The sequence below is a fragment of the Panulirus ornatus genome, chromosome 1 (assembly GCF_036320965.1).
Source record: "Panulirus ornatus isolate Po-2019 chromosome 1, ASM3632096v1, whole genome shotgun sequence".
Taxonomy (NCBI): domain Eukaryota; kingdom Metazoa; phylum Arthropoda; class Malacostraca; order Decapoda; family Palinuridae; genus Panulirus; species Panulirus ornatus.
The window spans coordinates 32,029,599-32,046,963 of NC_092224.1; the positions used below are offsets into that span (position 1 = coordinate 32,029,599).

A 17,365-nucleotide genomic window follows, 5' to 3' on the forward strand; every position below is an offset into this window, starting at 1 on the left:
AATGGGTTGCAGTAAGCAATAAACACAGCATAGAGGATAGGCAGCCTCTCTCTCTCTCTCTCTCTCTCTCTCTCTCTCTCTCTCTCTCTCATCAGCAATTGGCGCTATTGAGAAGAGAAATCTCGGTAACACAACCACTGGCAGAGCAGTGGAGGACATGCGACTGCGTTAAAAAGCTAAACACAAGAATGATTTTATCTTAATATTACTGAAAAGATGTGGCTTAATATTCTCATGGGGAAAATACCGGCCCATCATAACTTAGGGATGAAACTGCCAACACAGCGATACTGTCTCTCTTAAAGGAAGATCACGACCGGTGTATTATATATAATATACACCCATGGTCTCGCACAGAGGCCGGGGGCTCGAATAATCTACGCGAGAACAGAGAGGGGAAGTCTCCTTCAGAGAAAGAGGACCAGTGCTGGGGCAACGTCCCTCAGAGATTGGAAGCTGCCCACAGATGTTTCATGCAGATCATCTTTCGGTTCATTGCAGCTGGACACACCCAGTTGCAGGTTCTCCTTCGGCAGTGTGCCCACGGGCAGGCGGAGGTATCGGTAAAGCATTTGACACTGTGTTCCAACACAGCCTCACACACAAAGTACTTGACATCACAACCTTCTCGACATCACAACCTTTCCAGCCATGGCAAAGTACTTGGTCAAGATCACTGCCGGCCAGTATGCCAAATAGACTCATTGGTTTTACCTGTAAAACCTTTATGATCTACAACAAGTTTCCCCAAGGGGCAGTTCTTTCTCCAACCTACATTAATCTCTTCCTACACGATCACTCATTACCTCTAACAAACCATATACGAAAGTCTTGTCGTATGCCAGACGACTTCTCAATCACATCACTACACATTAACACCGTAGCAGTGAAAAGCCATGCAACACTATATTACACAAATGGAACAATGGCTTAACAGAACGTTTACATCACCATTGAAGTCTTCAGTCACTTCTAACCCCAGATATACACAAATACAGCTCCCGCTCTCCAGTTTGTCTTGCATGGACCACCACTAAACAAACACTATCAGTAAATAAAACATCAGTCACTCTAGGAATCATACGCGACACATGACATTCACTCCACACACACCAATAAATCAACACAAAGGCTTAAGACAAACATAATGCTCTCAGAACACAAACTGTCGTCAGATTTGAGCAACAAAAGGAATCTCTTGGCATCTTTTTCAAACAATATCCCCTCCAGTCTAAACTAAGCCACATGCTCGATCTTCCACAGTTTCTCAAAAGCAAATATAACAGAGCTACAAGTTACACAAAATAAGAGTACCCAGAACAATTACTGGCTGCCTAACAACACTTAGTGAAAAAGATCCCCAATAAAATCCAACCCCTAATGTTCAGCGTTCCATCCTTTGAAACAACATTAGACCCCCTCCCACTCAAGCCACTTCATAGCTAACTACGGGTCGGCTTCAAGATGAGATTGGGACACGTAAAAACACTGGAATACACAGAATGATGGATATAGATTTTTTTTTTCAGATTTTCTGTTGATAGTAAGAGGACATGTTCTTTGAAAACGGAAAATATATTTGAATTTTACGTATCTTAGTTTATCCCCACAGACCAGATTGGACTCCGGTAGTGCAGTCTTGTAGGTCAGACACAGAGTACGATCCTCAATATCAAACTCGCAGCAAAGTCGAGATCTCCACACATCAAACTAGCCAGAGTTCAGTCCTACAGGCGAGACACACCCCCAGAGGACAGTCCACTAGATTAGACACTTAGAATGGAGTCCACTATACATACCCGTTCTCGGTGTACGTTATATTTTCATTGTCTCATACACACACTACAGATCCCAATTCTCCTAATGTACTGAACCTTCATAAATAACGAAATATGAAAGAAGTTGATGCATTTTGTAGCATTTCGTTTCAGTAAATGTGAATTTATGTCAGGGGAAAAAAAAAGTTATGGAAATGAACGACTACGTTTTGTTTATTTTGGCGATTAGAATAAATGGTTTTTGACCTCTCTACAGAGGGTGCGTTTTACTGCCTCCCCCCCTCTCTCTCTCTCTCTCTCCTTTTACCACATTCTTCCACATATACGTATCCTAGCAAGGCTGGTGCGAGGGGTGTTTATCAAGAGCGACAGCGATACTTATAATACAGACACACACAGCGCAGGAAGGGAGAGACGTGGAGGGCGGTGGAGAGAGGTGACAGCCGAGATAACTGGTGATAAATATGGCGTGGTAGGCTGGAGGAGAGGAGAGGAGAATAGAGTACGTGTCATGGGTCTGTCACTGGTCCCTCCGCTACGATGACATTATTCACACTATTCTTTTACAACTACATTTTCAGCCATGATGGGAAGGGATTACAGTGGTAGGGTAGTTCCCCTCTCCTCCTACACACAGACAGACACGCACACACACCACATACGTGCACACACACACACACACACACACACACACACACACACACACAATGGGTGACGAATTGGAAAGGAGAGACCGACTACCAGACGAGAGAAACCACAGTTTCAGGGAAAGGAGATCGTCGATTTGTGTGTATGCGCGCGCACGAGAGAGAGAGATCGAGAGAGAGAGAGAGAGCGAGATTCCTTTCTAGACAAAGGAGAAGACTGGGTGCATTGTCTGTGTCCAGACTGCCAGGAAAGATTTCACATTGCACCACATACGGCGCTGGGGTAAAACAAACTGGTGGATCATCACGGAAAGGAATAAGGGGATGGGACCGCTTCGACGGACAGAAACCTGTCCCAGCGGAAGGGAAGCAGTGGACGCATGTTAAGGGCATCTGTGATACACTTTACAAAACAGGACATGAATAACCATTTATTGCCAAAATTATGGCCGATTTGAATATTTCCAAAATTCCCTCGAGTTATCTTTATAAGTTCTTACGAAACAAGGTTTAAAGAGGAGAGGCATTCGTGTACAATACACAAAACAATTTCTACAGTAACTTGAACTGGGACATCGAGTTGGGAAGTCAGGAACCAGGGGCTAAGCGTCGAGATGCTCTGTGAAATTTACGATGGAGGAGTAGGAACGCGCGGGCATCTTAGCCTCAAATACCGAGGGATGATTGAAGCAGAGGGAGGAATGGGTTCAGTAAATGACGTGGAAAATCAAAGGAGCTTTGTATTCGTGCTGTAATGAAGGTAATGACGGAAATCCAGCTAGTCAGCACTTGTGTACGAGAGCTAAGAACGAGTACAGGCAGATAGGAAAGAAGGATCAAAGAAAATTAGAAAAATATTGTGGGCAAGATTGGAGAAATTTCAAAAATTCATCCGGAGTAAATTGCTAGTTAGGGAACAGCTAATCAGGCTGAGGTACTTAGATAGAGGAGTGGTTAGGATGACGTAGAGATATACGAAGAGTGAATGACAAGTTCACGTGTTTTTACAGTGGAAGACGCTACAACCTCAACACCAGTGAGATAGAATGGGATGCAAACAAGAGAACACAATGGATTTTACAACATGGTCTCGATGTTTCACCATGTGTGCTGAAGATTTGTGCAGACACTCTTGATAAACCACTGGAAATACTGTTGATCATATCGCCGGAAAAATACAAAGTGACAAGGAGTGAAAATGAGAATCAAACCTATCTATGGATTACAGGGAATGTGTCCATCCCCTAAATTTTCCCACCATTGATGAGATGAGATAAAACGGATAAGGTATACAGGAACAGTTTCTCGAAAGAAGTATGGACAAAAAAGTAGGAGTTCATGTCTACACGCAACTTCATTTCACTGCACAATTCATTTTGACTGTCAAGCAGTCAAGGGAACATTGTGCTAAGGTCTGAAGGTTATGTTTCCGTCCTAGGGAAAGTTAATGCCACCATGTGGGAGGGAGGGAGTCTTGTGTCTTTAGTCGCAGATTCTAACCTGTATTCCGCTCGACGTTGCTGGACGCTTCATAATGGTGCCTGAAGGCACATCAAGCGGTGATTGAGAAAGACTAGAGACGTGACATTCAGCGTTACATTCATGTTTCTTGCAAGCTGCTAAGCCACCAGGTCTGCTCATTCTTACAATATACGAAAAAAACGGGCAATCAATCGACTCGTTTCTCTTAGGAACAAGAAGTTAGTGTTATCACACATGCATAGTTTCTTATAGTTCTGTCATCAATCATGATCAACGCCAGTCCACGGTCTGTATAGTGGATGAGGTACAGATACTGCAGCTGAAGTCCCTCGAATTACAGACACTGCAGCTGAACTCCCACACACACACACCCCTCCAACCCATGCAGTCTAGTGTGTTTAAGTGAAGCATGGACTTCATGCTTACATATATTACAGCTTAAATGTTCGCTTTACACGTTGAAATAACTCGTCAAGCGAGATCAGCGTTTTCATTATTCCCACATCCATGCACTGAATGCTTCCATTTGTGTCTGATCCCTCGGTCATCCCCCACCTTTCATCGTCCGAAATATCCAACCCTAATAATTTCTCTCGCTGAATCTACCAGACTTCTGCAGTCTACTTTAACTACTTATGCTTTATCTTCATACCACTTTATATCTTGACCAGCGTATCTACCATACGTTCTAGATATCTTAAAAAAACCCTCCTCCTATACGCCACTCTGATAATTCCTTTACATCACACTATCCCTCTATCTTCAGTCTTCATTTCATCTCACGAATACTAAATTACACAAATTATCAGTCTTTTATGCTTTACAGTTTTACATATCCTGCTGATATAACAAGTTTCACATTCGTACATAAGAACAGACATGATCTCCATGTAACAACCTATGTTTAAATTTTTTTCCCCCTCCCATTTGCCAGATTTTTCGCTGCACCTCCCAATTATCCACCGTGCTCGACTTACCCGCTTCCGCCTTCTGCTTTCGTGATCACTGTCAGCTAAGTATCTAGACGAAGTCCTCAGCTCATATTTCTCTTCGATGCAAGCTGATACCACAACGTAAATCACTTATCCCCTGCCTCAAAAAACGAGTCTCACTTTCATTCGCATTTGCTCTCAACATCCTCGTCTTACTCAAGTCATTTGAAACTGAGCACCATTCTATTTGGCGTTATCACATGCATCCGTCAGCCCTGACCATATCTCCTCTGTTCTTTACGGTTCAGCAATTCACCACAATCGCTCCATCCCGCTCTCATCTCACGTAATACATAGTCATAAAAAAAGGAAGAACTATAGCGGTATCACACAACCTTTACCTCAGCTGTATACAGGTAAATGTGTGTCATCAAGGACCCCACCTCCAGGATCAGGCTTGCGCTGGATCGAAACCAGGCGCGGTGTGTGCCACATTGAACATTCTCCCAGGTTCATGAAGGCGGCGGCTGAGTTTTGCGGAACGGAGGCGAGATTTCGTAATATTACGCTGTTGATCATTCGTTAGTGAGCAGCGTAGCCCTGGTTATAGGACGAGTTTCTAAGGTTCTTTCCCTGGCATCTTGACACTTACCTTCCCTCAGCCCTTCCTGGTAGACTACAAGAGATGTTCCTCGTATCCCTTTCTTATTCAGTAGCAGTCACTTCATTGTGCTTCTCGAGACCTGGCGCCTCATTCTCAACGTCCAGCCACCACGTTGCTGAACGTAGTGGGAATGCAAGATGACGCCTGAATCATCATCATCGTCTGGCCCCCACAACACCGCAATCCCACCCATCAGACTGCAATCATCTTGGAGCGTGGCACTTCATCCTCACAGTCCAGCCACACAACATTCCATTTTCTCCTAAATCTTTGGCTGGTCACAAGATGTAGTGATACCTGATCCCCTCCATCCAGACCCAAAATAAGGTGATTATCTTAAGGTACGGCACCCGGCCCACCAAGACCAGACAGACCCTCACCACGACGTCAATCTGTGACTTGTGGCACTTCAGCCTCACCACCCAGTCTCACAGGATCCCAGGTCCTGAGGCGCTCCACCAGATACCCATTTCTCCCGAACCAGCAACAATCTTGATTTGTATCTTGTTGATCATTTCAGGGGCATGGAATCAGATTGTGTATGTTTGGTCTTTGAGATTCGAAATAGGTTTATGATGACTCTGGATTCTGCCTACCTTTTTGTGAATACTTCTCATAAGGCTTCTTATGCTCTTGATGGACCAGCTGTGTTTGAACTGGAGAGAGACAATTGTACTTGGTAGTGTGAATCTTAGATTTTTTTTTTTTTTTTTTGGCGAGGCTACTGCTGAAAAGACACGTCGCACAATTTTCTTTAGGCGAAGCGAACGATGCACAAGTGAAATCCACCATGCTATCTTGATTATGTCGACCACTACGAGTTTGACGAGCTAGAAACTCGTAGAATGGCGTTTTAGGCAAGACACTCCTCACTATTGTGTTGATCGGTATATCGACAATGCTCTTTGACCCGATTGGAGTCTATATTGGCTAGTGGGATGTGCCTGGTGCTGGCTTAGTTGCGTTCCACTACAGACCCTCAGCGACAGGAAATACGAGTCGAGGTTAGTGTGCCTCTACTGCCATGAAGGAAGATCAAGACTTCACTGTGCAAAATATCGATGGAAAAATAAACGCAGTGGCGAGAAATGCCTTGGGGATAGAACAGTGATTGGGGCTATGATGCGCGTCGCTGGTGCTCTGTGCATACGCTCGTCTCTGTACCTGACTGGTACCCTACTAACTTCAGGTGTCCTGAAGTGACTCATGGTGGGCTGCACCTCCCTCTCTCTCTCACACGTCAACTAGTGAGGTCCTTCACCATGACAACTATGGTTCCGCATTGATTTTTGCTTCCTCCTCCTCCTCCTCATCCCCCACGTACATCATTTTGAACCGACTGATCCACACTCGGGCTCCTTCTTCAATGAAATGTGGGGTATTGAATCGACTCCCCACCCACTCACCTCTTCACCCATAAAGTGTTTGGCTCTAGACTGGTCTCGGCCCATCCCGCGTTATCCAAAATTTTCGTGACCTGGACAAAAATGCTGTTGTCTTAGACCGAACAACTTTTCAGAGAACAGCGATACTAATTCTTTTAAGGACAACTTTCAGCTGCGCTCTTCTGCCGCTGTTCCTCCACTCCCTGACATCAGTGTTTCCAGTCAGACTCTTCCCTCTCCTTGAGTTATGCTGTCCTGGGCTGCCTAACACCTACTCCGTCCCTCAAGGCTGAAATGGCGCGTGTTCCTGGATCGAACTTAGTCCTTTTCGACCGTCTTCCACCCCATGATATCTGGGGATCCCAGAATAGGCCACTCTTATTCCACTATTCTTCCCCGTCACTTTAACCTCATTCTAACGTTCTCTCAATATTTGGGAAACCTGACTGACCTCTGCATAATTTGGCCCTCTCTCCTCGCACTTCTTGCAACTCCGCTGAATCCTCCCTTCCTTTGCCGTCAAGATTGACGCATTTCCTGCCGAGTCTTATCACAGCCAACAATCTTGAACCAACGAGCGAAATTTACTTCGACCCGACTAGCCTCACCATAACGATATCTGACCAGGGTCTTGAGCCTGGAGGGTCACGTTTCTAAGAAGCCTTTAAATCGGTGGGCGAAGACAGGGGTAGTAGACATGTAGGAAAAGGAAGCCTCCAGTTTGATCTGCAGCGAGGTAGCTGTCGCTAATGATGGGTGAAATAACTACAGTTACTGTACTCGGATTTTCAGTTTGATTACTGTAATCAGTTGTTTAATGTGATTATAGAATGACAATGTTTACTTTCAGTGAAACAAATCAGGTCTGCAAGACGTCACTACCCAAGTCACAGGGAGTGATCATGAGGTACCTGGCTATTTCATGTCGACGGCGACTTGTGAGCAAACACCAAAGCATCGAGTAATGAATGAAGGATGACTGCAAATTCTTTTAGGGAACGCTTCCATGGAATCAAAGTGGAGAGGTTGTATGTGGGTCTTGCAATGATGAAGACCTGATAAAAGGTGGATGCACTTCTAACGTCGAAAGAAACAACAGAAAATGGAACAGACATCCAAACAGTTTAAGTCGAACCGGATCATGTCAATCACTTCCAATTAGGCGATGCTGATGACCCGCAGAAGTTAGTATACAAGGCTTCAGATGCTGGTTTGTCTATCAGTGGAAACCTGACCGTCCCTAACAAGACACATACAGCAGAAGACTTTACCGAACTTGGCTTACACCAGGAGTTTGACAACTGTGCTATGTGTACAAATTTGACATTACAACTAGTCCTAAACTTTTCTAAAGAGTAGTAGTCACTTCTATTTAGCTTTGCACGGACGTATACAAAACTTGAGAAAATGAATGTATATTTTTGTTCAGATCACTAGAAATGAATGCTCGCACCACATTCCTGGAAGCAGTAACTTCCAATATATGCAAGAAATGAAAGCACGTCTGTCTCATATACAGAACTTTGATGTTGTGGAAGACTATCATTTTTCCGCCGTTTCCGTGTGAAATTTGACATTCAAGTCATAAACCAACGTATATTGCTCCAGGTGAATGGTAATGGACTTTCCTCTCTCTATCTCCTCCTGCTTTTCATTTCTACACTCTCCACTCCCCGCCCCCTCAGTAGGGAGGTTAGATGAGAGAAATCGCACACGGATGTGTGGTGTAAACTCTCTCTCTCTCTCTCAGCTGTGTTAGTTTGTCCCCAGTCCTCCTCGCCTTCAGTATTCTTACAAAAAAAAAGTTTCAAAGAACAGTTAGTCAATTTGATGCAGACAATAGAGAGGATCGATGTATCATGTGTCTAGTATGAAATGGTACAGAAAAAAGGTTTCCTAATGCCTAAGAGAACCAAGACAGACAGCAACTACTAAAGTGATAGACTTCCCTTCAAGTACGCATGGTGAAGTGGAGGCGAACACACAGGATACTCATGAATGGCTTTCGTATATATCCGACGAAAGGTGCGTGGACGCCACACAACTATTGTAGCCTAAGCGAATATCATGTCGCATTTCATGGAAGGTAATTCCGTACAAAGCGATTCTCCAAAACTACGCCACCTTGTACACCGCCAAAATCATGAAGGACACATTCAAGATTAATGTGGATAACTAGAAGATCTAGGAGAAAAAGTGATAATGTTGCTAACATTCACGCGAGTAAAAAAAAAAGTTATAATTGCTTTACTTTCATAGTAGTATCGTCGACTTTCAAATTTTTGGAGAAAATTCTGATTCATCTCCAGCGACCCAAGGTATAAACTAACGTAGGAGGCACTCGTTGAAATGCTTGCCCAACTGATCTTGCTAAAAGAAAAAGATAAGATGCAGTTGAAGATGCACTTTTGAGACTGAATGACCTATGGATCCTTCCATCACATGAAGAATGGGAGGCAATGAAAGACCCCAATCAAAATCAAGTGTGTTTTCGGTGAAATAAAATGAATTCCCTTCAATTGGCTTATTCCATAAATCCTCTATTGTTCCTTCCGCCTCTTGCCCTCAAAGTACAACCATTGGTTTCCCAAACAGGTTAGAGAACATGGGGGTTCGTTTCCATGGATGCGGCACGATCCCGAGAATCTAGGATGAATCACTTCTCGAGGACGGAGGAAGATCAATTCTCTGGTCTTCTTATTCACCTCGGTTTCGCATGTTCGAGATCGTACCCTTATAAAAAATATATACCGATGCAGTACACAGCCATATGGACCCTAACTGCCATAGATTCATGCACAGCGAATGGTCCGTAAGCTCGACAGGCTGAAATCCCATGAAGGACCATTGGATAAGCCAAGACGGTGGGGATGTTTGTAAAAAAAATGAAAGAAATGAGGACTAGGCACACACCGCACGTCACTCATGATATCGTCCTCTTCAGTACACGAAGATCGGAGCTACATGTATACCTGGATCATCAGCCTTTCGTCCAAACAGGACTTAAAGGCTGCATCTAGTGGCGGGAACGTCACAGACCAACATTCTCTTGATAAAGACGACTCTCCGCCATAAACCATCGACGTTGGTCAGGTGGTTTGGTTCCCACCAACCGCTGGTTCTCAGTGGCTGGGGAGATTATATCAAGACAGGGAGAAAGATATTAGCCGGTGATGCTTCAAGACTGTCGCGTTCTTTGCACTATAAAGCGAAATGCATCCATATACTGTAGATCAAGGTGTGCAAAATTCCTATGTGCAAAATTTCCAAGTAAAACTTTCCACGTCTGACGAACGTAATTCATCATATCCTTTTTTCTTTCTGGTCTTTCGTGTTAGTAGTTTCCCCACATTACGACGATAGCGCTAAGAACAGTCGAAGGAAAGGTCTCATTCGCTCATTCATTCTCTAGACGTTACGTGTAATGCTTCGAAACCACAGCCCATTATCCACAACCCGGTCCCAAAGAACTTTCTGCTGTTTCTACGGCTGCTTCGTATGCCCTGGTTCATTCCAGTGACAGCACGTCGCTCCCTCTATACCATATCACTTCAATTAACCACGTTCAGACCTCGGGCATCTCTTTATTACGTTAGCAGAGACGCCACGGACAACTAAATGCCCTAATGAAGGCCATCTCCTTTATGCTATATTCAGGTACCCAGACGGCTCGCAAATGTCAGTCTAAACTGCTGATCGGTACACCACGGAGGCGACATCACTTTTCAATTAGATAAACTGACAAAATTTCTTTACAAGTTAGTGTAATAAAATATAAACCAATTTCTCTAGCTCATCAATACACTATTGCTGAATCTCAGGCAAACCTCCCAGCCGTTGATCCAACGAGTTTGACTGACCCCTACCGACTCACCATGCATCAACTCCGAGGGAACACGGTCCACCGATCAATATATCTACGTTGCCTCTCTCATTTGTAACATGTCATGATGCGATTCATTACAGTGTTTTCTTTATACTGCATCGTATCATTTATAACCAAAACGACTTAAGATGGGCAGTGCTCGTATGCCCGAAACATCTCTGATTTGAAAAAAAAAAAAAAAACGGTCAGAGAAACTAAAACAAATCTATTGGGTGTTGAATATGCAGAGGTCTTCAACAAGCATTGTATCATGCCTTAAACACACACACAAAAGATCTGTATCCGAAAGGCTAGTCATCAATCCCACACAAAAAAAAAAAAAAAGAAATAGTCTGTATATATCTGTCAGGAGACTCAGACTTGAGGAAATAATTCGATCATATCTCAAATCCCGACTTACGTCGTCAGTGAAGAGAGCCAATGTAGCGAGAAAAGGCCTGTGTTGTCACAGTGTGGAATACTGCCGAAAGAAGTACCTTAAGTGGTGAAGTTACCGCTGAATGAAGCGAGTGGTGAAAGAGAGAGAGAGAGAGAGAGAGAGAGAGAGAGAGAGAGAGAGGAAGAAAAGGTGCTCAGCAAAAAAAAAAAAAAATGAGGCTACATAGTGATTAGCAGCTTTTTATGTCTCTGAAGCTCGACAACATTTGTGGTCTTCGAATTCTTACGCTCCAGGGGAAAGATAAGCTCTCGAGTTTAATTCCGTCAGTTATCACAAGATAGAGCTGTAGCATAAAATCTTAATGTTACAGAGGTCTTTAACCTCTTTCCTTGCCTCAAAGCAGCATAGGAAAAAAAAAAAAATCACCCGAGGAAACAAAAGTGAAACAAACTCCTTTGGTGTATAATATACTTCAGAGATTATCAGATTACTTTAACGAAAAGGTTTGGATCAGACTTGTAAAAGCTACAGCATTGCTCTGTCGTCCTCGCCAATCTTTTTGTGGCTGATATGATCGTTTCTGGTAGTCTGATCCTCGAACTTAGATCAAGAGTGATCCATCTCGATTGAAAATGGGACTCGAAGTCTCAAAAGAGGACGAGGATGTCAGCAAGCTGCCAGAAACAACTTCTTTAAACCTAAGGATCCGAAATGAACGAGAAACCATTAGCCTGGAATAACGTACGTAGTCAAACAAGTCTTACCTACTTTGTGCCTGAGTTCGTCTACTTCTTGCGGAACAGAACCTCATAGAACACCGGTCTTCACTCTGCCTGAACGACACTACAGCCAGATTCTGAGATGACACTACGGCTGATAAACCTACGAGACATTCGGTGGCAACTAGGATCACGTGAATCCACACACTAATGGGAGCTGTGTAGTTGCGAAGCACAGTGGAGGGATCCATGAAGGGGTGTTGGAAGGAAGGAGTTCGGTGTAGGGGAATTAAGAAGGGGTGTTACGAGATCTGCAGTCCTGCTACCACCTCCTATTTTCGTCTACAGGAGCAGTTCTGTGTCACACGAAGGTTCATGTGTGCGTAAGATCAATGTAGTAAGACTCCCTATTTCTACTATATTCAGTTACAATTTTTTCGTAGTAAAAGTCTGCAATAAAGAAAGAAAAACAATTCTAGGCAAGATCAAGCACGTAGTATTTTATTCTATTTCTCAACATTTATTCTGTACTCAATTTTTTTGGTCAGTTTACATTCTGGATACCATATCTATATTCTCTCGTTCATTACAATCACACAGAACATCTGAACGTAATACAATACTCCATGTTCCTGGATGAGGTCTGACTGGTAAGGGTTCCAGGCTCCCTCATCCCTAGCGAGTTTTCAACCCTCCAGAAGCCTCTCCTGGGACGCTGGTGTTCTCTTTTACAGTATAGGTATGCATGAAATGGCGCTTCAGATACGAAACTCTATAATGAAGTACCGACGAAATGTCACCTTTAATTCTCGTCTTACCACAGTCAACTGCGAGAGACTGTTTGAAAACCTGGTTCCTAGATGGCGCTAAGTCAGACACCAGTGTGTCTGCCTCGCGTAACGAGTTAACGCAGTCACTACAAATCGTGTTACAATTGGTTATTGGAAGGTGCAGAGTGGCGTGCGACTCTGATTGATGCTTCTACATAGCCGACAGTGAAGCATTGGAAAGGGTGTTCAAAATATTTAGAGCTATATGTGATCAGATTGTGTATAAAATGATAAATACGAGCTTTGCGTTTCCTGAGGTATGTAGCTAACCATTAGAGAGGTTTTATTTCTAAATTTGTCCTAGAAATACTGCCGGTTTCATTTTTCTAACTATTCTATTCCCTCTCCTGCTCTCGTCAAACTTTATGAACAAACTCCATTAGGCTTAATCTCCCTCACTCATCAGAACAACAACAGTGAGAACATACGAAGTCCTTAGTGGTACTACGAATAGGAGTGGAATGCTTCACTTGCAGGATGATGGAGACGAGGCTCCCGACCTGCTATACGAGATCTAAACCACATTCTCCTATGCTGCTCCTACCCACAAACAATCACCACTACGGTATACATTACAATCCCCCTACACTCACAGTTTGCCACTACGTTCCGTAGGACGCCAGTCATCCTCAAAGAAGGTAACTCAAGAGTTATTGCAGCATGCAGTATTTGCAGCGATAGATTTACATAACTTCTACAGTTTACAATACTGACAGTCGCCAGTTCTCACCCACGGGTCGAGCAGGACAAAATATAGACTGTCCTAGCGAGTCACAGACCGATACACATCACTCCCCACAGTCACCCATGGGTCGCGTAGATCACAATACTCTAACACTGTCAAGCAATGGACTGAGCAGGTTACCACCCATGATCACATAGCGCAGGGTGTAGTACTCACCGTCCTGGTAGACAGGCTGGAGGACGGCTGTTGAAGTGGTGGGACGCCATCGGGACGCTGAAAGGAGGAGGAGGACGACGACGGGTGGTGGGGTAGGCCACATCCCCATCCATACCACACTCGGCGTCATTGTAATCCCAGCGCACGCAGCTGTGGAGGACACCAAGTGTTATTGAAGGGTACTAGCGTTCGACAGGAGGCTGGGGGGGGGGGGGGGGGACAGTATATACGTCTCCCTGGCTCGCCACTGTGGAACAGCAACTGTTAGTAGAGAGGTTATGATAGAAGGCTAGGGTGCAGTCTGTAGGTCCTGGAAACAATCTGCAATAGGTGGAAATTGTAGTCGATAGGATGGTCTGCGACTGCAGCTGTTCGCAAAGCGAGTGTGTGCAAGACGGTGTAAGCAGAGACGAGTCTGATAACCTCAAACAGGATGGGTTTCGTATTTGATCCTCTTACTAAATCTATCTTTACAGTTGGACACTTCAGGGAGTATAGATATAGTTGGGGTAACAGATGGGCAACTGCAGGAGTTAAGTTCTCATTTGTGGGTGAGAGTACTTATAGGTAATTGCGAGGTTGTAAGTGATTCTGCCAGAGAGGTAGGGTTTGAGCGCGTGGGTCTCACTGCAAGAGAATGAATATAGCTACAAAGATCGAGTAGTGCGAGTTGTGCGTTATCAAGTGTCATGTATGCGAGATGGACATTTCATGTTTGTGGAATGAGAGCAAAGAAAAGAGAGCCACTTGGGCCAAAGGAATGACAATCGACAGCCACTGAAGTGGTGGCTCCCTGCGCTGAACCAATCCCGAAACCCAGACGAGTAGTACCGGTAATGTATACCTCCATGATAGTTGGCTGCCTAGCACCCTCTACCTACTCGAGAGAGAGAGAGAGAGAGAGAGAGAGAGAGAGAGAGAGAGAGAGAGAGAGAGAGAGAGAATTTCCCGGGAATTTTTTTTTAACAAGCCGCCTGCAACTAATTAGCCTCCAGCAGGCATCTTTTGTTAAGGTGACGGTAGGCATGGCAAGTGTGGAGATAACGAGCTGGGGGTGTGGCGCTTCCTGGGTAGATACCGAAACGTGCCTGGTACAGAGACTGGGGGAGATAAGGCCCAGATGTCGACAAGCTGAGTGACAGACCTGGCCGAAGGATGAGGCAGACAAGGGTCCGAGATATATTACCAACTGGGTGGTAGAAGTAGCATGGAGGATGAGGTAGATAAGAGCCAGAGCTATACTTGCTTAGTGGTAGACCTGGCCTGGGCTTGAGGTAGACAAAGAACCAGAGGGAGACTAGTTGGGTGGCTGACAGCCTGGGAAGTGTGATAGACAAGAATCCGAAGAAGACTAGCTGGGTGATAGACGCGGCCAAGGAGCAAAGTAGACATGGGGTCAGAGATCATCCACCTGGTTGGTAGACATGGACAAAGAAGGGTGAGGCAGACAAAGGTCAGAGATCATCCACCTGGTTGGTAGACATGGACAAAGAAGGGTGAGGTAGACAAAGGTCAGAGGTTATCCAGATGGTTCCAGTAGGAAAAAAAAAAGGTAAATGTCTTCTGTTGGGGAAAAAAAAGCAACAAAGAAAACGGCAAGATTTTAAACGTGGTATGGTGTACATTATATTCGTCCAGGAGTAGTGGCGGTTCTGACCTAGATGGATCCAGAGCATTTTTTCTACAATTCGTGGACGAGTTAAAAGTATCTACGTCACGAAGGCTGACGAACCAAATGCTTTAGCCAAATACGATGGACGAGAGTGATTATAACGAACAAATCCTTGAAATGGTAAGTGATCTTGATACATCTAGTGAACCGTTGCCTTTACCTAACAGATCAAGTTTACTGAAGAGCTCAACACACAACTCATGATCATTACAGAGAGAAGAAGATCTAATCAAACAGTTTGATGATCAAAATCAAACACTTCTTTATCTTTATGGTTTACTTGCCCCACACACACACACACACACAAAGCTTATAATCCAATAATCCCAATTACAAGCTTGGCAGGATCAGCAGCGCACAAATTATCAGAAGAAATTATTATAGTCTCTTTGTTGGTACAGTTTCAGATTCATTCGTGCGTAGTTGTATAGATCTAGTCAACAAGCGAAAGTACTTGAAAACTGCCAATTATATACACTAACGAGTTTCGACATTAATAGCGTGTATTCACTACTGCTTCCATTGTTGATGGACTTTGAGACAATTTTATTTCTTTTCTGTGGTTACTAGTTTTAATGTTCATGGAATTCCTACTAGTTATATTCTCAAACTAATCAAATCATGTGTAGAAAACACATCATTTACTTTTAAAGGTAAATAGTAAACTCAATAGGTTTGGCATGGCTATAGGTAATTCCTTATCTCCTGTACCTGCAAAATTGTACATGGAATAGGTTGAAAAAATAGATTGCTACAAAACCAGATAATGTAATAAAGTTTGAACCCAGTTCGTGACATGTTACTGGCCAGTCCATTTGTCCTTGATAAATCTGACCAGGGTGTCCCTACCCAAAAAGTTTACTGTAGAAGAATATATCAAGAATAACCACCCAATTTTGGATATCGGGACATTTAGAAGCCGAGGTATGCTGAAGCAAAAAACTATCTTTTTTTTCTTCATGCACATAGAACTGAATACGATGGCATACTATGTTGTCGTATTCAATTCTATGCGCCTATTCAGAGCACCCTTTTCAACTCTCAACCATATCCATTCTACCACTGCACCTCACCGTTACACCATCGTTTCTTACTCTATGAACCCTCATCACTCTATATATTGCCCTTAAACATTGTTTTCCCCCCACACCGTCACCCTAATCCATACTTTTTCCACTAAGGGCCCACGCTGCGCATCCATAGTACTTTTTTTTTTTTAGCACAAAACTCCACAAATCATTCACCGATTTCGTTCACCCTGGTTGCCTCAAGCATCTTAATTATACTCTCAACTATCAAGTCACACCATTGTTTATTTTGAATGTGATGTGGTTTGAAAGATATCCAAAAATCTTATCGATGGTTGGGACGAAAAGTCTCCAGGTATATACTGGCTATACTGATGGTCACAACAGATGCTCAAGAGAACACAAGACTGGATTGGATAACCATTTGATGAATGATTCTCATCGAAGAGATAGTCATTTTGATGTACTTTTTGACCGATGAAACGAATCTCGCCAAAAGATCTTCATGGTAAGCAAAGAAAATCCCAAGTCTGTGTCCGCAATTTGAAAATCATATACGATATGCCAATATGAAAGAGATGGGGGTTCAGAGCGAATGATATTACCGATACTGATAAGAAATATACAAACGTAGTCTTATACACATACATAAACATGCACATCTATACGTATCTAAAGTCATACACATACATTTGCATACACGTGCAACTATAGACACATCTATACACATACACATATATACACACACATAACAGGCACAGAACAAGGAATTCAAGAGATTCTTCATTAAAGGGGACAGAACAACGGAGGAGCGAGAGGGAGGAGAACAAGAGCTTGGTTAGAATGCTGAAAACGGAGAGCGTAAAAGAGGCCAGAAAACAAATAAAACCTGACACTAGATCTGGGTTGCCAGGAATACCAAGCACCTAAGCAGGAAGAGTCCCAGATAAGAGGCAACGTGTGCAAACGCGGAGAGACTGCTGTTAGTTGGATGGGAGCTGTAGTTCCAAGACTGAATAAGATAAAAAACGAAGCAGACGCTGCTGGAAAAGTGGTGCTTAA

The 17,365-nt window shown here is 43.7% G+C and overlaps 1 protein-coding gene across 2 annotated transcripts in view; it reads right to left on the minus strand.

Annotated features, from left to right (window-relative positions):
- Positions 1-17,365, minus strand: part of LOC139746912 (relaxin receptor 2-like) — a 227,995-nt gene that overhangs the window by 98,474 nt on the left and 112,156 nt on the right. For both annotated transcript variants that reach the window (XM_071658693.1, XM_071658625.1), the window contains exon 3: positions 13,604-13,753. In XM_071658693.1, coding sequence (XP_071514794.1) covers positions 13,604-13,733 — 130 coding nt within the window. In that variant the 5' untranslated portion in view covers positions 13,734-13,753. The remainder of the gene's footprint in view (positions 1-13,603; positions 13,754-17,365) is intronic.